We start from the raw sequence: 21,582 nt of genomic DNA, 5'->3' as shown, positions 1-21,582 counted from the left end.
AACCAGGAAGTCCTCACGCCTTTCCTCTCCTTCCCTTTGATTCTAAGCTGAGGCATATACTGTGACAGGTTATCAGGGTTCTTAAAACTAAAATGACTACTCAGAGAGATAATGTGTTTTACAAATGACTAAATTAATTAAACTGTACTATTTACAGTTATTTGTAAATACACTCGTGTTTGAGTTTTCCACTTCATACAGTTGGTACTCATGAACTTGGCTGAACACACAGCCAGGCCTGTAGTCAAGGGTATATGCGGGTATACACCGGATGCCTTCTGCTTAACTTCATTCAGTAGAGTATACTTTCTGTTTTTTTGAATATACTTTCTGCTTTGTTTTATTGACTTAATTTTATTTTGCTATTCTGCCACTGATTTCTAACATTCCTACTTAAGCATTATGCTCATAATAATCATGAACGTTGTAACATATATAATTTTTATCTTGCCATTATTGAATAATATGTGATGGTGTTTGCTTTTGGGCATGTTCCTTTTCTTTTTTCTTCTTTCTTTCTTTCTTTTTTGCTATTTGCTTCACGTTGCATCGACACAGATAAGTCTTATGGCGATGATGGGTTAGGAAAGGCCTAGGAGTGGGAAGTAAGCAGCCATGGCCTTAATTAAGGTACAGCCCCAGCATTTGCCTGGTGTGAAAATGGGAAATCACGGAAAACCATCTTCAGGGCTGCCAACAGTGGGGTTCAAACCCACTATCTCCTGGATGCAAGCTCACAGCTGCACGACCCTAACTGCACGGCCAACTCGCCCGGTCGGGCATGTTCCATTAAAATATCTAGAAAGTTGCTAGTAGCAATCTACCCCCAGTGCAGTCGTTATGGGAGTAGATAGCAATTGTTGGTTACAGATGATACAAACACAGTTCAACCCACCATGAATTCAGATTTCGAGGTATCGAGTATGTCCGACTGATTTGTACTTAGTGCTGCCAACATTTTTATTTTACCAATAAATTTTACTGGCATATTTTATAATGTAGCATCTATAAAGGCAGATACCTATTGTACAGGACAGTATTGTTATTGCATAGCTTTGAATATTTTACAAACACAGGAGTGCTCATAAGTATTTTGACACAATGTGTTTGACCTCTGAACGATGGCAGCACAAACACAGACGATCCAACTATAGTGCCTGAAGTTGGAGGGGGATTGCAGTGTTTACTACAACACCGCAGAGTCAACAAGTCTACGTATTAAAAGAGTTTTCCAATGGGCATTAACACAGTAGTGAATGTTGACAAGAACTGTTTTTAGAGATTTCATCCTCAAGTGTGAAATTCCGTGTGTTGCAGGGTAATTGAAAATCATTAACTAGTTCAATGCCACCTCCTAAGTGTAAAGAGTACTCCATAGAATTTAAGCAGGCAGTAATATGTGCTTTGCAGGAGGGGACATCTCAGGCAGAGGTTGCTCTTACGTTTGACATATCAAGACAACTGGCATCTGTCTGGGAAAAACTGAACAAGGTACACTGTCATGTGCACAATAAACCATAACAAAGTCAACCTCAAAAAACAACTGAGAGGATAGACTAAATAAAAGAAAATCAGAAAACCCTAGAAAGACAGCTCGACATATCACTGCTGATCTGAGGCAGAATTATGGAGTAGATGTCCGTGTATATACTGTAAAACAGATTAAAAGATCATGATTTGTTAGCTCTCTGCCCTTGCAAGAAACCCTTCATAAGAGTTCATAAGAGAAAAAAGAGACTTGCGTTTGCAAGCAGGAGGAGTGGTCTAGAGTATTATGGAGCGACGAAAGCAAAATTAACATGGTGTTAACTGGGGATGCTTCTCCGCTAAGGGTGTAGGTCCATTAGTGTGCATCGATGGTATAATAAAGTGTCGTGAGTTCAAGTATATTTTGAACAAGTTATACTAGAGAAAACATACGTCAATAATGGGTTTTCAACATAATAATGATCTCAAACATAAATGTAAATGTGTAACAGATTATGTGGAAAAGCAAAAATAAAAGTATTGTCATGGCCATGTCAAAGATCGGATTTAAATTCAACAGAACACATATGGGAGATGCTGGACGCATGTGTAAGCACAGGATTAAAAGAGGTATTTTGGAATGTTTTTAAATAGATACCTGGAAGTTGCTATCATACAAGATTACTATATAAACAAAATACATGTAATTATGTTTTCAAGCTGTTTTCTGTATTTATGTGTCAATGTGAGCATTATGATACTTGTCCTCTGACACTCCCGGCACTAAAAGCCATACGCCATTTCATTTCATTTTTTCTGTTTCTGTGTACCACGTTTGTTGCATATTACGGGAAATCAGTAGTATATAAAGCGCCAAACACTAATTTTGGGGACAATGGCGATCTTACAATCAGGATTAGTCATCATCTAACTTTAGAGTATACCCTGTACAAATTTTGGGACTACAGCCCTGCACACAGCCCTTCAATGTGTTGAACTCCTGCGCTCCAACACAGCCTGTCATGGTACATTGTTACCCCCAGAGCAGTTCACTCCACAACTCAACTCACACACTGCACTTCCCGTAATCAAGAATGTCTCACTCCTTGCTGACTCCTTTGTGCATACACGCAACTGACTTGAGACCATCTCACACTCCCCAGCTTTGCTTTTATATAAGCTAACAGAAGAGTGTAGATAATCTCATAGTTTCCACTTTCAGATCATTCCGGGTGCCTATTAATTGTCAGGCAGGTTCCTGTATCTCCTGAGGAGCTTGGCCAACTTTGTTATGATGTGCCTCAACCATTCACAGGGGTTGTTGTTTTGCTCGCCACTGACCCTGCCCACATAGTCGCTGTTCCATTGGCATTGTCAGCTCCCGTTGGCCTCCATACTCACAGCCCTCATGGTCACGTCAAACGGTAAAATCGAGGGCATATTAACTCTAAAATATGGAATATAAGCATTTGACTGTACCCTACAGGATAGTGAAGGACTGTTAGAGAAGATTGGATTAATAAACAGTATGTTAATGACTTCAGGGGGGAAAATGTGTAAGATGATAAAAGAGAGAGTCTATGCTTAAAGTAAATACAAAATTTTAATATTCCACCTACTCAATACTAAAAAATCATGTGATGTTTTTACAAAAACATTACAATGACATTAAAAGGTACTAGTTTCGGTCCACTGTGGACCATCATCAGCCTAGCCAAATTACAACAGTAAAAGACATAGTGATAAAAATAGTATGGAGAAATGAGAGGATCTAAAAGGATGGGATGGTGGTGGAATGACAGATAAAAGTGAAAAAACCGTATTTGCGAATAATGATAAAAGTAACAGAAGTGTTCACAATGACAAGTAAAATCTTGTGAAGTCACAGTAAAAACTCTTGATGAGATAGTCAGGTTGGCAGTTGCTCCTCTGTTGCACGATTGACATATATAACTACGTATATGCTTCTAGAAAGTTGTAGATGTAAGTTCCACTTCCCTCTACGCAAAAGTGGAACTTACATCTACAACTTTCTAGAAGCATATACGTAGTTATATATGTCAATCGTGCAACAGAGGAGCAACTGCCAACCTGACTATCTCATCAAGAGTTTTTACTGTGACTTCACAAGATTTTACTTGTCATTGTGAACACTTCTGTTACTTTTATCATTATTCGCAAATACGGTTTTTTCACTTTTATCTGTCATTCCACCACCATCCCATCCTTTTAGATCCTCTCATTTCTCCATACTATTTTTATCACTATGTCTTTTACTGTTGTAATTTGGCTAGGCTGATGATGGTCCACAGTGGACCGAAACTAGTACCTTTTAATGTCATTGTAATGTTTTTGTAAAAACATCACATGATTTTTTAGTATTGAGTAGGTGGAATATTAAAATTTTGTATTTACTTTAAGCATAGTCTCAACTCAATACGGAACCTAACAATGAAGTTTATTACTTTTAAAGAGAGAGTCGGTGAATGGCATCTTTTCTTTTTTCCTCTTTTACAAACCAGTATAAAAAAATATTTTCCCAAACAACCCACAAACATGCTGGAGAGATAATTAATAATTATGATATACTGCAGAGCAGAAAGTTCAAAATACAAGCAAGAAGGGTGATACATACCATTATTTATCAGATAATGTAACCGAGGATATTTATTTATTACAAATTCAGCAAATGATTGGACAGACTTCAATGACATCAAATCTAGATGTACACAAGAAGCTCTTCCATTGTAATCCCCAGAGGGCCGGATCTTTTCAATCATCTTTTCACCCGCTTCAACATTTCGGCAACCTTTAAATAAAAAGGAAGGAGAAAAGAACTTTATCAACATGCAGCAAACTGATTTATAGGCCTACACAAAATCATTTTAAGGATACAAGTTTCATCTGAAATAGATCCCCTCACTCTTTTTCAGTTTGTAGTCAGTAAAGAAGCCTTATTACTTGGTTCAAACACCACAAACGACGGCTTTATACGTGGACGAGACCTGGAGACACTGGAAGGTATCAAATAGACTTCATTATGATTAGGCAGAGATTCAGAAACCAGGTGTTGGAGCAGACATGGACTCTGACCACAACTTGTTGGTCATGAAATGCCATCTGAAGTTGAAGAAAGGAAGGAATACAAAAAGATGGGATCTAGACAAGTTGAAAGAAAAGAGTGTGAGGGATTGTTTCAAGGAACATGTTGCACAAGGACTAAATGAAAAGGCTGAAGGAAACACTATAGAAGAAGAGTGGAGAGTCATGAAAAATGGAGTCAGTAGGGCTGCTGAAGAAATGTTAGGAAGGAAGAAAAGATCAACTAAGAATCAGTGGATAACTCAGGAGATACTAGACCTGATTGATGAATGACGAAAATACAAGAATGCTAGAAAAGAAGAGGGCAGAAAAGAATACAGGTGATTAAAGAATCAAGTGGATAGAAAGTGCAAGATAGCTAAGGAAGAATGGCTGAAGGAGAAGTGCAAGGATGTCGAAGGTTGTGTGGTCCTGGGAAAGGTAGACGCTGCATACAGGAAAATCAAGGAAACCTTTGGAGAAAGGAAATCTAGGTGTATGAATATTAAGAGCTCAGATGGAAAGCCACTTCTAGGGAAAAAAGACAAAGCAGAAAGATGGCAGGAACATATTCAACAGTTGTATCTTTTTTTTTTTTTTTTTTTTTTTTTTTTGCTAGTTGCTTTATGTCGCACCGACACAGATAGGTCTTATGGCGATGATGGGACAGGGAAGGGCTAGGAGTGTGAAGGAAGCGGCCGTGGCCTTAATTAAGGTACAGCCCCAGCATTTGCCTGGTGTGAAAATGGGAAACCACGGAAAACCATTTTCAGGGCTGCCGACAGTGGGGTTCGAACCTACTATCTCCCGAATACTGGATACTGGCCGCACTTAAGCGACTGCAGCTATCGAGCTCGGTAACAGTTGTATCAAGGTAAAGATGTAGATAATTTGGTTCTGGAACAGGAAGAGGCTGTTGATGCAGATGAAATGGGCGACCCAATTTTGAGGTCAGAGTTTGAAAGAGCTGTGAGCAACCTAAATAGGAACAAGGCACCTTGATTTGATTGACATTCCCTCTGAATTACTGACTGCCTTAAGAGAAACCAGTATGGCAAGGTTATTCCATTGTGTAAGATGTATGAGACAGGAGAAGTCCCATCCGATTTTCGGAAGAATGTTGTTATACCTATTCCAAAGAAAGCCGGTACTGACAGGTGTGAAAACTATTGCACTCTTAGTTTAGTATCTCATGCCTGCAAAATGTTAACACGTATTGTTTACAGAAGAATGGAAAAACAAATTGAAGCTGAGTTGGGAGAAGATCAATTTGGCTTCAGAAGAAATGTAGGAACACGTCAAGCAATCCTGATTTTAAGTCTGATATTAGAGGATCGAATCAAGAAGGACAAGCACACGTACATGGCATTCGTAGATCTAGAAAAGGCAGTCAATAATGTTGATTGGACCAGGCTATTTATGATTCTGAAAATAATAGGGATCAGATACCAAGAACGAAGAATCATCTACAATCTGTATAAAAATCAGTCTGCAGTGATAAGAATCAAGGGCTTTGAAAAAGAAGCAGCAATACAGAAAGGAGTGAGGCAAGGCTGTAGTTTGTCCCCCTCCTTTTCAATGTTTACACAGAACAGGCAGTAAAGGAAATCAAAGAGGAATTTAAAGGGAATCACAATCCAAGGAGAGGATATCAAAACCTTGAGATTTGCCGATGATATTGTTATTTTATCTGAGACTGCAGAAGATCTCGAGAAGCTGCTGAATGGTATGGACGAAGTCTTGGGTAAGGAGTATAAGATGAAAATAAATAAGTCCAAAACAAAAGTAATGGAGTGCAGTCGAATGAAGGCAGGTGATGCAGGAAATAGGAAATGAAGTCTTAAAGGAAGTAGATGAATATTGTAACTTGGGTAGTAAAATAACCAACGATGGCAGAAGTAAGGAGGACATAAAATGCAGATTAGCACAAGCAAGGAAGAGCTTTCTTAAGAAAAGAAATTTGCTAACTTCAAACATTGATATAGGAATTCGAAATATGTTTTTGAAGACTTTCGTGTGGAGCCTGGCATTGTTTAGAAGTGAAACATGGACGATAACTAGCTCAGCTTTTGAAATGTGGTGTTACAGAAGAATGCTGAAGGTGAGATAGATAGATCGAATCACAAATGAAGAGATACTGAATCGAACTGGCGAGAGGAGATCGATTTGGCTAAATTTGACGAGAAGAAGAGATAGAATGATAGGACACATCTTAAGACACCCAGGACTTGTTCAGTTGGTTTTTGAAGGAAGTGTAGGTGGTAAGAACAGTAGGGGTAGACCAAGGAATGAATATGACAAGCAGATTAGAGCAGATGTATGATGCAGTAGTTACGTAGAAATAAAAAGGTTAGCACAGGATAGGGTGGCATGGAGTGCTGCATCAAACCAGTCTATAGACTGATGACTCAGATAGATATCTTTAAGCTTCTTTTAGAGTTTTCTACTACACACTTTACAACCTGATTCTAGATTTACAGAATATGAATAATTCATATGAAACATGAAAAATAAAGCATGTAAATCTCTACAGAGAATGTTTTAATATACTCACAATTACATGTATTAGATTGTAAAGTTGTTTGATGTCATTATATTATGGCTTTTTAATGTACCAATTAAAACCATCATTATATTCTTAATATCTTCTGTTTGCATTCTTTTGCAATTAATTTTGTTGCATGAATCCTAAACAACTCTACAACAGGTTCTCCGTTCAGGGACTCACCAATAATAACATTCATATTACACTGCAGCAAAGCTCTCACTACTTCCACACCCAGTCCTCGGGCACCCCCAGTGATGACAGCCACTTTCTCTGGTCTGGATACTATCTCTATAAGTAACAAACATTTAAATAAATTACCACATCTCCAAAAAACACACAGTCATAATATGAAGAAAAAGAAGAGATTTTGTTGTTAAATTCAATTCTTGGGGGTGGACTAAATAAGTTGTAATCGTTGAATCCAGAATGTGAGATATCTGAATTAGGTCTCATGCTAACATGCTGAGACATTCCTGTAAATATTTGAATTATAACAAAGTTGATGGCAGATTAGCAGTCTGTTGTCATAAAATTAACTATAGATCTGAAAGTGGCAATTAATTTGATATGCTTCATATTTCGATAGATTTAAAAGTGCATGTGCAGTCTTATACACTGACTGACAGAGCAAATGCAACACCAAGAAGGAGTGGTTCGAAAGGGATGAAAGTTGGGGAAAAAACAGAGACGGCACGGACGAATAATTGATGTTTATTTCAAACCGATATGCAGGTTACACAATGCGCACAGCATCGACTCAGTAGGATGTAGGACCACCGCGAGCGGCGATGCACGCAGAAACACGTCGAGGTACAGAGTCAATAAGAGTGTGGATGGTGTCCTGAGGGATGGTTCTCCATTCTCTGTCAACCATTTGCCACAGTTGGTCGTCCGTACGAGGCTGGGGCAGAGTTTGCAAACGGCGTCCAATGAGATCCCACACGTGTTCGATTGGTGAGAGATCCGGAGGGTACGCTGGCCACGGAAGCATCTGTACACCTCGTAGAGCCTGTTGGGAGATGCGAGCAGTGTGTGGGCGGGCATTATCCTGCTGAAACAGAGCACTGGGAAGCCCCTGAAGGTACGGGAGTGCCACCGGCCGCAGCACATGCTGCACGTAGCGGTGGGCATTTAACGTGCCTTGAATACGCACTAGTTTTGACGTGGAATCATACGCAATAGCGCCCCAAACCATGATGCCGCGTTGTCTAGCGGTAGGGCGCTCCACAGTTACTGCCGGATTTGACCTTTCTCCACGCCGACGCCACACTCGTCTGCGGTGACTATCACTGACAGAACAGAAGCGTGACTCATCGGAGAACACGACATTCCGCCATTCCCTCATCCAAGTCGCTCTAGCCCGGCACCATGCCAGGCGTGCACGTCTATGCTGTGGAGTCAATGGTAGTCTTCTGAGCGGACGCCGGGAGTGCAGGCCTCCTTCAACCAATCGACGGGAAATTGTTCTGGTCGATATTGGAACAACCAGGGTGTCTTGCACATGCTGAAGAATGGCGGTTGACGTGGCGTGCGGGGTTGCCACCGCTTGGCGGCGGATGCGCCCATCCTCGCGTGCTGACGTCACTCGGGCTGCGCCTGGACCCCTCGCACGTGCCACATGTCCCTGCGCTAACCATCTTCGCCACAGGCGCTGCACCGTGGACACATCCCTATGGGTATCGGCTGCGATTTGACGAAGCGACCAACCTGCCCTTCTCAGCCCGATCACCATACCCCTCGTAAAGTCGTCTGTCTGCTGGAAATGCCTCCGTTGATGGCGGCCTGGCATTCTTAGCTATACACGTGTCCTGTGGCACACGAAAACACGTTCTACAATGACTGTCGGCTGAGAAATCACGGTACGAAGTGGGCCATTCGCCAACGCCGTGTCCCATTTATCGTTCGCTACGTGCGCAGCACAGCGGCGCATTTCACATCATGAGCATACCTCAGTGACGTCAGTCTACCCTGCAATTGGCATAAAGTTCTGACCACTCCTTCTTGGTGTTGCATTTGCTCTGTCAGTCAGTGTATTATTGGAGTGGTTCATAGTCTGGGATCTTGGAGTCATGCCCTATTTCATGAACTATAAGCACTGGCTGAGTGACCTAATAAGTGGTATTGAGAGGCAGAATACCAGTTTCTATGGAGTACAGAGGGCATCTCTAATATATTCTGAGTCAAGGTTTAGTCTATCCTTTACTGCGGTGGCTAGTACTACCCATCTCACCAAGGGTACCTAAAATATTAGGGTGAAAGAGTTCTCACTGGACCTACGTATAAGTAAAGCCAGGGCACTGTTTGACAGAAATTTAAAGTCTCAGACCTATGAGAGCAAGATTCCCACTTGCATTTGGCAGACCAGGGACTTCTTGGAAAAAGCTTTCTATACAAAATAGGACTTGGTGGGTGTTATCAATAAATATTGACACAAGTGTGATAAACTGATATAGCTTGAAAACAATATTCTCTCACCCATGGGTAAATAATGCAAGTATCGAGCTCGAATTATTATTACATATTATTTAACGATTATGATTATTAATATGACTTGTGATGTACATCCACTTATTAGTATCATTATTAGTTTATGATTGCATTATTTGTAAGGTAATGTCATGAAATATTTGCTATATATAGATATTTATATGAGTTTAGTTAATGTAAGAACCTGTATATAATTTATTATTACCTGTATTAATGATATGTAATCCCCTACAAAACTGTGAAACACACTGTAACGTCCACAGTGGTACTGGGTAGACGAAAAAGACTGAGAACATTCTGTACACTATATGTATGTTGTTAGGCACTTGAGAATTTATGAGAAGGTATTTTTCTGTAACGTATCTTTCTAGAAGCCTGGCCAGGACATATATAAGGCGGCGATCTTGATGGTAGAGACGAGTTATTGTTTAGTATGTATCATGGATTAACAGTTGTTCTGACCAGACATGCGTTGTGCTAACGAGTTACATTGAAAGATAAAGGTATAGGATTTTCCACCTGTTCAATACAACTACAAATGTGATATAAATTAAAATGTCACATTTTATTATTAATTTTTAGGTACCGGTTTTGGCATTTTTTATATGCCATAGCCTAAGGTTAAGGAGACAGACAGACAGACAGACAGACAGACAGACAGACAGACAGACAGACAGACAGACAGACAGACAGACAGACAGACAGACAGACAGACACACACACACACACAAAAAACCTTCTAAAAGTCTAGCAATTCAAAATTGCATCACAACATAAAACATTTGACTGTATAAAACTCTCATATGCACATCATAATGAAGTTCAGAACAAAAGGTAAAATTGATCTATGTACAGCTCTGTGCATTTCTATCACCTGGTGATGTTAAATGCTACGATTGTGTCTAGAATTACAGTAGCCAATAAGTTTTTGTAAAATCTTCTGTGTAGACTATTTACACAGCTGATTAAAATTAGAGTATTGACCTTCATGTAATATATAAAAACTTTTTGAACGTTCTACCATGAGAGATTTCAGCATATATACAATATTAGCTAAAGTTTTTCAGAGTATTACTATAGTGTAAGAGAGAAGAGCATTTATTGCCCAATGCTTGTAAAGGATAGTTCCTCTATGGATTATAATCGGAAAGCCATCATAGACTGGTCGAATTTTTAAAAATCAAGTAAACGGCTTTCATGGTTTGTATCTTGCTTAAATCTTACTGAAATAGCTTGACTGTCAGGGTGTAAAATGGTTTTTAAATCTATATTTCAGTAGTATATTCAAACATGTGAATGTCCTTGACACATCGCTCGGCAGTTCCTCTTTAACTTCTCGCCAATAACGTGGTGCTTGAGGTCCGTTTTGAATCAAGATCCTTCTAGAATTACATTTGACCACCTGACAACACCGTTTCTCATGAACTCGCACCCGTCACCCTACGGCCTCAGTTATTCAAGTGGAAAATCCTATACCTTTATCTTTCAATGTAAATCTTTTTTCAATACAGACCAGTTATGTTTTTGACGTTAAATAGTGCTAACGAGTGTTTAAAGAATGTGAATTGGTTTAGTAAAGTTGGTAATTGACATGGAGTGGTTGCAGTCTCCATGTTGAAGTGATAGGAAGATGTTGGAAATGGCAGCTTGTTGATGTTTACGGAGTGAGATGTTTTGTTATGAAGGCAGCGATTTAGGTTATGTGCATTTAATTTGTAAATAAATCCATGTACACAACTTGACAGGATTTGTGTACGCCATTGTGGATACATCATTGGCGACCGTGGGACAGGACATAAGAACGCGAAATAGATCAAACTGCAAGTAATACTAGAAAATATGTCGGTGAAACAGCTCAAAGACGAATTTACCAAGAGGAATCTCCCAAAGAACGGGAAGAAGAAATCGCTACAGGCGCGGCTACGGGAAGATCTCGTGGAAAGAGGAGAAGATCCCGAAAAGTTTTTCATTGAATTCAACAAAGATTCCAAGACAGAAGAAGAGGTAAATATCCCTAAAATGTGTTCTAACTTAATAACCATGGTGCAGGCACTAAATGACAAAATTTCAGGCATCAATTCCGGCCTAAGAGGACAGATTGCAGATCAAATTTCGAAATTAAATGACAAAATTTTAGACGTACATGACAAAATTTCAGACGAAATTTCTCGAGCTAACTCAGTTTTAACCCGACAAATATCACAAGGGTACACGCAGGTTTACAAAGTTGAACAGGGCATAAAATAAAAAATTTCAAGCGTAAATGACAAAATTTCATCGCAAATTAGCGACGTCACCAATCGATTAATGCAGCAGATATCGGACATCAGGTCAAAACTGGGACAGGTTGACCAGATTGATAGTAGAGTAAGCCACCTGGAAGGGGATATCTTGAACCTGAAGGAGGAGGTGGAAATCCAGGTTTCCAGCATAAAGCAACAGGTTGAGGGGAGAATTTCTACAGTTGAGAGAAATTTTGAGAGCCGTATCTCTGCCATCGAGGGAAATTTCGGGAGCCATATTTCTGCTGTTGAAGGAAGGTTAGAAAACCCATTTTGACCATCAAGGGATATGTGCAGAATATAAGGGAAAGCATCCTTCATGCAGTAGAAAATAGAATAACTCAAACAGGACGTACCGCCACACCTCTAACCCCCTCAAACCTAACCAGCAATAGAGGACACCTAGACCCGAAGGTGATTATAGAGAGCCTTCCGGAATTCCACGGGCGACTGGAAGAGAACCCGACTAGCTTCATCGAGGGATCGGTCAGTCTGTTAGGATGGACTAACCTACCAGGGGACATCTTTGTGCAACTCATCACACCGCGATTAAAGGGCCAAGCCGCTACTTGGTGGAATAACCTGAAGGGTCTAAATTTAAACTGACAGACTTCAAGAGGTAATTCCTTGCTAGGTTTAATTCCGAAGGGGTGAAGAGCTCCGTGAAAAGGAAGCTATTGACCGAGGCACAACCAACTGGCATGAGAACTTTCTTCATATTATGACTGTGTGTTTTTTGGAGATGTGGTAATTTATTTAAATGTTTGTTACTTATAGAGATAGTATCCAGACCAGAGAAAGTGGCTGTCATCACTGGGGGTGCCCGAGGACTGGGTGTGGAAGTAGTGAGAGCTTTGCTGCAGTGTAATATGAATGTTATTATTGGTGAGTCCCTGAACGGAGAACCTGTTGTAGAGTTGTTTAGGATTCATGCAACAAAATTAATTGCAAAAGAATGCAAACAGAAGATATTAAGAATATAATGATGGTTTTAATTGGTACATTAAAAAGCCATAATATAATGACATCAAACAACTTTACAATCTAATACATGTAATTGTGAGTATATTAAAACATTCTCTGTAGAGATTTACATGCTTTATTTTTCATGTTTCATATGAATTATTCATATTCTGTAAATCTAGAATCAGGTTGTAAAGTGTGTAGTAGAAAACTCTAAAAGAAGCTTAAAGATATCTATCTGAGTCATCAGTCTATAGACTGGTTTGATGCAGCACTCCATGCCACCCTATCCTGTGCTAACCTTTTTATTTCTACGTAACTACTGCATCATACATCTGCTCTAATCTGCTTGTCATATTCATTCCTTGGTCTACCCCTACTGTTCTTACCACCTACACTTCCCAGCTGGAGGAGGAAAACAAGAGCAAAGCTATGGAAGAGACCAGTGCAATTAAGTGGTGCTACCAGTGTGGAAAAGCGGGATACCAGAAGAACAAGTGCCCAACCTTGACGTCGGAGAATCTAGGTCCGGCCCATTCTGGATAAAGGGGGATGGGACCAAGAATAGGAAGGTGCCTCAAGACCTGACAGACGAGCAACCCTGGTCAAATAGAAGAGGGGTTGGTCAGATAGTGAGTAGAATAGGTCAACCCCGCCCAGCTATCATCTTAAGGATTGGCAACGAGAATTTTTCAGCCATACTTGACAGCCAAGGAAGCCATTCATTTGTCAACGGGACTGTTGCCTATGAAGTCTCACCATCTCGGAAGGGTAGTGGGAGCAGCGGATGAGGTAACCTATTCCATCCAAGGACAGACTAACCTAACAGCTAAACGTATGAGTATGCCTATTGTAATTGATGTTGCAGTGATTCAGGACCTGATATCTTACATCATATTAGGTCATGACTTTCTGGTGGAATACAAGGTGATCCTAGACTATGCAGCTCATGAAGTCTTTTTGAGAATAGACAGACGTCTGAGGGTCACCTGGCATGATGGAAATCTCTGAACTTGCAAGGATACAGAAGTCGGTGTATCCTGGGAGATATCCACTTAACGCATCTTTGACCGAGTTAAGAAGCGGAGCCGAGACACACCTTAAAGGACTTTCCGGAAGTCATCAGCAATAAAATAGGATGGACTACCATGGTAACCCACACCATTGAATGCAACGCTTCCTCACCAATCAAGCAACGTCCACATCCAATCAACCTGGATAAGCGCAACTTCATCATCCAGAAGATTCAAGGATGGAAGGGCAAGGTCTCATCGAACACTCTACATCCTGTTGGGCTTCACCTATCGCCCTACTGAAGAAGAAGAATGGGGAGTATCGACACTGTGTGGATTTCCGCAGGTTAACGAGAAGACCGTTGGTGATGCCTACTCCATGCCTGACCTGAAAGACTCACTGAAACAAGTAAGTTTTCAGCACGCTGGATCTCAACTCCAGATACTGGCAAGTGGAGGTCGAGGAAAGTTCTAGACCACTAAACCGTATTCATGACACAGAGAGGATTGTACCAGTTTGCAGTAATGCCCTTTGGATTGAAGAATGCTCCTGCCATCTTCACGCAACCGATGGATAAGGTATTATCAGGATATGTTGGAGATTTTTGCCAAGTATACCTCAATGACATTTTAATTAACAGTAAGAATTTTCAAGAACACCTTGTACATCTTAGGAAAGTGCTGGAACGACTGAAGATTCACGGACTGACTTGCCAACTGGAGAAGTGCCACTTCGCCCAGTCCCGTGTAGAATATCTTGGCCATGTCCTGACATCTGAAGGCTTAGAAAGGCAACCAGAGAAGAACCGAGCTATCGAAGAAGCTGAACACCCGCGGACCAAGCGACAAGTACGTCAGTTCCTCGGCTTGTGTAGATGGTATAGCAGCTTTGTGCCACGTTTTGAAGAGAAGACAATAACACTCACCGATCTACTCCATAACAACCGCCTGTTCCAATGGACCAGCAAGGAAGAGGCAGCATTCAAAGCGTTAAGGCTGCGATATGCAAAACCCCGGTCTAGCTCATCCCGATTCTAAACAGAAGATGTGCCTGTAGAGGGACGCTAGCGACTCCAGCTTAGGAGCAGTGTTATTCCATGAGAGGAGTGACGGCGGAAGGGACATCATCGAGTATGCCAGCAGGAAGCTACCTCCCACCGAACAATGCTACTGCAAGGGCGAGAAGGAAGCCTTAGCCGTGGTGTGGGCCATGGGCAAATTCAGAAGCTTCTTGGAGGGAAGGAAGTTTCAGCTCTACACCGATAACGCTGCTCTCAAATGGTTAAACTCGGACTTTGGCTCAAAATCTAAATTGGTGCGATGGGCTCTGTTCATCGCAGAATTTTATTTTGATGTGTGTTACATCCCAGGACCGATGGACATAGGAGTAGACAGCTTATCTAGGCACCCGGCGATGGAACCTGAAGCTAGGAGCACCATTGTCGAGAGGGAGTTCCCATGAAAACACCAGAGTGAGCCTAAGGAAACTTTCCTTATGACCATCAAGAAGGAACTTGATCTGGGAGTGATCAAACACTGGCAGGAGCAAGGCAAGCCCTGCACGACCATGACGCAGTGAATCAGGAGACAGAACACCGATAGTCGACTCGTCCCGAGGGAATTCAAGAAGTGCTACAAGAATTCCGGGTCGACAGAGGACTCTTGATGTACAGGTCGCACCTCTCCGGCACGCGTGCAATAGTGGTGATCCCTAGACAACACACGACAGACATGCTTGAGAAGTTCCACGACACTACTGAAGCTGGGCATCCAGGAGACGAAGAGACGTATCAGTCTATCCGACAAAGATTCTTCTGGGTCAACATGCGGAAAGACATCCAGGACTACGTGAAGGGGTGCTCCATCTGTGCCTGCACCAAGGCGAGCAACAGGAAGGCAGATTCCAGCCAACGAGGAAGACAGCCACAACACCCGAGGGAGATCATAGTCCTGGACTTGATGGGTCCTTAACCTAGAACACCACGCAGTAAAACAGGATTCCTAGTAATCACCGACCTCTTCACAAGATGGACTGAGGCCTTTCCAATACTTGAAACCACGACGGGATACATCACCAGCCTGCTACAAGACGAGGTATTCAGCCTCTATGGTTATCCACGGTGCATTCTGTCAGTTCACGTCAAGGAAGTGGCAGCAAAGGATGACAGAATGGGGTGTGGAGCACTGGACCACCCATATCTACAATCAAGGGCCAATCCAACAGAATGACGAAACCAGGAGCTGAAAAGGATGCTACGGGCCCACCTGATAGACAAAGAACATCGATTGTGGGACCATCAGATACCGCAGTCACTCCCTGCCCTGCGGCGACGCATCAACCGTGTCACCGGCTATTCCCCAGCGGAACTGTTCCTTGGTCAACAGCTATACGGCACCGGGGATTGGGAGATTCATCAACCACCCACTCCTGGTCAAAATAATGCAGCTGTTTCCCTGGCAGAGTGGCAGTAGCAGCAGCAGCAGAACATCAAGGAGAAGCAAGCTTTGGCTGAGAAGAGATCCCTTACCCAGACCAAGGCTCAAGATGTCGAAGAGACCCAGATCTTCCTATTAGGCCACCAAGTATTGCATCATAAATACCCAGTCAATAATAAGATTGGTGGGTTTCACGCAAGTCTCGCACCTAAGTGGGTTGGTCCCATTGAGGTGGATAAACAGCTGGGCAATGGGGTCTACTTTCTGAAGACCAACCCTCCTGTCAAAGTCCAGGCATTGGAATTGCAGCAAGTCACCCAACTGCTGCGCATACAGAGTAAGCCTGGAGGAGAGGCTACTAATGACACAGCACCATCTGGTCATCGTGAGGAGAATGCATCGACTATCATCCAGGAAGAGGCTGGCAGCGAGGCAACCCCGACCCCTGACACTGCATAAGCTGGTCAAGAGGACAGCACATCCAGCAACATCGAGGAAGAAAGAAGATACAATCTACGACCAAAGCAAAGTCGACAAGTGTGACAGAGTGTGGAAATTGTTTCAAGTTATAGGGGGGGCATTGACATAAGTGTGATAAGCTGATATAACTTGAAAAAAATATTCTCTCACCCATGGGTAAATAATGCAAGTATCGAGCTCGAATTATTATTACATATTATTTTACGATTATGATTATTATTATGACTTGTGATGTACATCCACTTATTAGTATCATTATTAGTTTGAGGTTATGTCATGAAATATTTACTGTATATAGACATTTATATGAGTTTAGTTAATGTAAGTACCTGTATATAATTTATTATTACCTGTATTAATGATATGTAATCCACTAAAAAATTGTGAAACACACTGTAACGTCCAGAGTGGTACTGGGTAGATGAGAACGATGGAGAATATTCTGTACACTATATGTATGTTGTTAGGCACTCGAGAATCTACGAGAAGGTATTTCTTTTTGCAACGTATCTTTCTAGAAGCCTGGCCAGAACATATATAAGGAGGCGATCTTGACGGTAGAGACGAGTTATTGTTTAGTAAGAGTTATGGTTTAACAGTTGTTCTGACCAGACGTGCGTCGTGCTAACAAGTGTTTGAAGTATGTGAATTGGTTTAGTAAAGGTGGTAGTTGACATACAATGGTAGCAGTCTCCATGTTGAAGTGACAGGCAGTTGTTAGAAATGGCGGCTTGTTCATGTTTATGGAGTGAAGTGTTTTGTTGTGATGGCAGTGATTTAGGTTATGTGCAATCAATTTGTAAATAATTTTAAATAAATCCGTGTTCACAAGTTGACAACATTTTGTGTGCGTCATTGTGGATACATCAATATCAATGGGGCTCAAGAATTAATGATATTCATGTGCCAGTAAGGGGACATAGCGAGGAAGTTACAAGGTGTTCTTAACGGGTTAAAAGGGGGAAGAGCAGAGTGTTAATAAAATTGTTTGTTAGAAAAAACCAAAGCACACAACAAAGCTTCTATTAGACATGTGAATTAATGAATGATAAGGGTAGATCTGGTCATTGCAGGAATTAGGACTAGAACAGTATCAGTGAATTCACTATGTAAAAGAGCAGATGATAAGTTTAGACAAGGTTTAGGAAATGCCAAGTAATATAGGAGTCAGTATCAACAGCAAAGATGATAATGTTATTTGGCTTTATGTCTTACTAACAACTATTACAGTTTTCAGAGACGCTGCAGTGCCAGAAGTTTGTCCCACAGGAGTTCTTTAATGTGCCAGTAAATCTACAAAAACGGGGCTGAGTTATTTGAGCACTTTCAAATATCACCGGACTGAACCAGGACCAAACCAGCTAACTTGGGCTGTTTTAGAAAAGAAAGGGTTTTCCAAGTAAGATAAAATTGTGATAAAAATAGCTAAGAGGGACAGAATTAAATAATATTCTTAATTTGCTTAATAGCCCTAGATGGGTTCCAGCTTCACCTGGTATTTCACTAATTTCTCTGTCTCGATGATGATGATAATGATGCTTATTGTTTAAAGGAGCCTAACATCTAGGTCACTGGCCCATAATGGTACAAAATGAGACAAAAAGTAATGGCAATTTAAAAGTCCAAAATTCATCCACTGACCAGAATTCAGAATGTGATGATGAAGAATGAATGGATGAATATTAATTTAAAATAATCCGCGAATCCAACTCACAATACTGAAGGTTAAAAATAATTCCAAAATTGATCCCGACTAGAATTCAAAAGGACAATGATGAACAATGATTATAAACTTTAAACAATCAGCTGATCCGACCCGCAATGGCCCACGTTCCCAGAAACTATCTTGAAACAATATTATTGCTGACAAAGGGACTTCTTCCTAAGCACAATCCTGAATCAATGATGCTTGTTATCTAAAGGGGTCCAAAATCCAGGTCAACGGCCCCTCGTAATGGTACTTATTGCTAGTAAAGTAGAATCATGACAATTCTCATGTTGCGGTACTAATCAAAAGTAGCGTAGACTCACGGTGTTCCACACATTATGGTACTATTCACAAGTATTCTACATCGCAATGATGTTTCTCACATAATGGCGCCACTCATAGACAACACAAACCCGTGGTGTTCCTCACATAGTGGGTACTAATCACAGGCAACGAAGACCCATGGTGTCGCTCATTATAGTGATACTAATCGCAGGCAATGCCCAAACCTGTGGTGTTTCTCACATAATGGTACATCACAGGCAAACATAAGTCCATGGTGTTTCGCATATAGTGGTACTAATCACAAACCTAACGAGTACCAAACATAGTAGTACTACTCGCAAGTCAAGATGGCCCATGGTGTTCCCCACGTGATGGTACTAATCACAAGTAGTTTCATGGTTCTAATTCAGTAATCCCTTCGTCACCCCTTTTAGTCACCTCTTACAACAGGCAGCGGATACTGTGGGTGTATTCTTCATCTGCATCCCCCACTCACAGGAGGTTTTCTCTGTCTCAAACTCCTATTTAAAGATCTTTATGCAAATGTCCTTTCAAGCAAATCCTTAATCTAGTTCTGTAAGAATGTCCATACATGAACCCACAAGTCTCAGCTAGAGATCTATTTCTTCAAAACAAGCCTCTTCTTTTCTGGCCCAGAAAAAGATTATCTGAAACTGAAAATCCATAGCCTGTTCCCAGTCATTCGGCCAAGTCATGAATGGAATGAACGAAGCCCCCATCTGGCAGCAAGGATAAGAATTGTGCCATGTGCTGAAACCTGTTGCACTCCTCTGGGGCAATGATTGATAACTGACAGATGAAATATTGGAGAGTGTTACTGGAATGAAAGACGACCGGGAAAACCACAGTACTTGGAGAAAAAACCTGTCCCACCTCTGCATTGTCCAGGCTCCCCAGAAAAAATATCCTGTAAATGCCATGGAAGGTAGAGTTACATCTTCATTATCAGAATAAATCACATTGGACCTTAAATCACAGTTTTTAATACTCAAAACTTCACAAAATAACCAAAAAATATTGTTATTTTTGATTTTCATACACCCACAATGATGATTATTGTTGTTTAAATGGCCCTTAAAACATAGCAGGTAGGGACCCTCCTCGTAGGCAGCCCTACCCAGGAAGTGGTGTCCTTGCCTATGTGAGTCCCAGAACACACTAACCAAGTGTGTAGCATCTGGTAAGGGTCCCAGCTCCGGGTTATGAGTTAAGACCTCAACAGCATCTACGGCAGAGAAGGTGGACTTCAGTACGGTGGAGATGGCGGAAAAAGCATCCCTGGACTTGGGGATAAATAAGAGTAAAATCTAAGGAGATCAATGGCTTCAGGCAGATGAGGCTCTTTAGGAGGGCTGATGCTACCGAAATACCATTACTCAACAGTTTACTCGGCGGAGAAGATGGGCTTTGGTATGGAGAGTGAAGCGAGAAAGAGAATTCCAGACGGATTGGCTATGAAGGTGCCATTCGGTTTTTCTCAAGTCAGCAGCAGTCCGTTGTAGTTTCGGTGTTTGACACCACATGTCTTATGCATATGTGCCGTGGTGAATGATTCCGAAATCATAGTGTGTGGGTCACTTCCTGGCAAGCTGTGATCCACCTTAAACAAAACCATGCCAGTGGCACTTTTTTCAGCTGTAACTTTTCACTCCAAGACTAACGGCGATGGGATAAGAATGGTGGAGGCAGGTTTTTGGATGAAACTGGAAGCCTTCAGTTTGGACCTGCACGTTGACAGCAGGTGTGTGATGGTTGTCTTTCTAAGAATTGTACTTGAGAATTCGGTCCTGCACTTGTGTTTGGGCAGGTCTATTTAGGATCACGGCTGCCCACCCCAAATGGGGAAGGCCCTAGAAAAGGTGGGATAAACATAGAAAGTCACACTTTTGTCCAGCTGAGCGACCGCACTCAGTGGGTCACCCGATATGTGGTCGAAACAATCAAGGAAAACAATTTATAATTGCAACATGGAATGTCTAAACACTGCTTGACACAAAAGAGAGTGACAGACCTGAAAGGAGAACAGCTCTTGTTGTCTACGAGCTTTCTAGATTGAATATTGATGTACCTGCTTTGAGTGAAACAAGATTATCCAGTGAAGGTGAAGTTACTGAATCCAGTTTAGGATATACCATCTTTTGGAAGGGTAAGGGGGATGGAGAGCGTTGTATTCATGGTGTTGGATTTCAACAACTATATCATCTGATGGCCAAGCAGGCATCAATTTTTAGTGATGAGACAAAGTCTCTTAGTGCATTGGCACTGCCGGTGGCTCCAGTTAGCCTACGCAGTGGCCTCCACGGTATGCACTAGCCAGCGTATTGGTAGGTGTGCTAGGTACCAACTGATGAGCCCACCCTAGCACACGAGGGCGAAACGCTGGCAACCAAGAATGAGCTAGCTGGAAAATTTATAATATCCAATAACGGACCATTTATATTGGTATGGTGTTGGATTTGCCGTGAAGACTAATATATTTGTTAATCACCAACTTTTCCCAACTGCAATTAGTGAAAGACTTATGACTCTCCATATACCACTCTCTGGAGATAGCTTCATGACTTTCATCTCTGTTTATGCTCCTACATTAGATGCTGATGACGATGCTAAGAACCAGTTCTATAACATGCTTTCCACAATGACCTCCAACGTATCAACTAAAGATAAGCTCTACGTACAAGGTGACTTCAATGCTAGAGTTGGAAAGGATAATCTGCTATGGGAAAATGCGATGGGCAAAGAAGGACTTGGTACTTGCAATGCCAACAGATTGCTGCTTCTCGGTCTATTACTGAACATGGACTTTTCATA

At 41.5% G+C, this 21,582-nt stretch overlaps 1 protein-coding gene across 2 annotated transcripts in view; it reads right to left on the bottom strand.

Moving 5' to 3' along the window:
- Nucleotides 1-21,582, bottom strand: part of LOC136866094 (dehydrogenase/reductase SDR family member on chromosome X) — a 136,827-nt gene that overhangs the window by 90,582 nt on the left and 24,663 nt on the right. For both annotated transcript variants that reach the window (XM_067142757.2, XM_067142758.2), the window contains exons 2-3: nt 7,277-7,384; nt 4,103-4,276 (exon numbers count right to left, since the gene is read on the bottom strand). In XM_067142757.2, coding sequence (XP_066998858.2) covers nt 4,103-4,276; nt 7,277-7,384 — 282 coding nt within the window. The remainder of the gene's footprint in view (nt 1-4,102; nt 4,277-7,276; nt 7,385-21,582) is intronic.

This window comes from Anabrus simplex, chromosome 3, assembly GCF_040414725.1.
Source record: "Anabrus simplex isolate iqAnaSimp1 chromosome 3, ASM4041472v1, whole genome shotgun sequence".
NCBI lineage: Eukaryota > Metazoa > Arthropoda > Insecta > Orthoptera > Tettigoniidae > Anabrus > Anabrus simplex.
The sequence above is the reverse complement of the archived record's forward strand: the minus strand, read 5'-3'. Positions and strand labels throughout refer to the sequence as shown.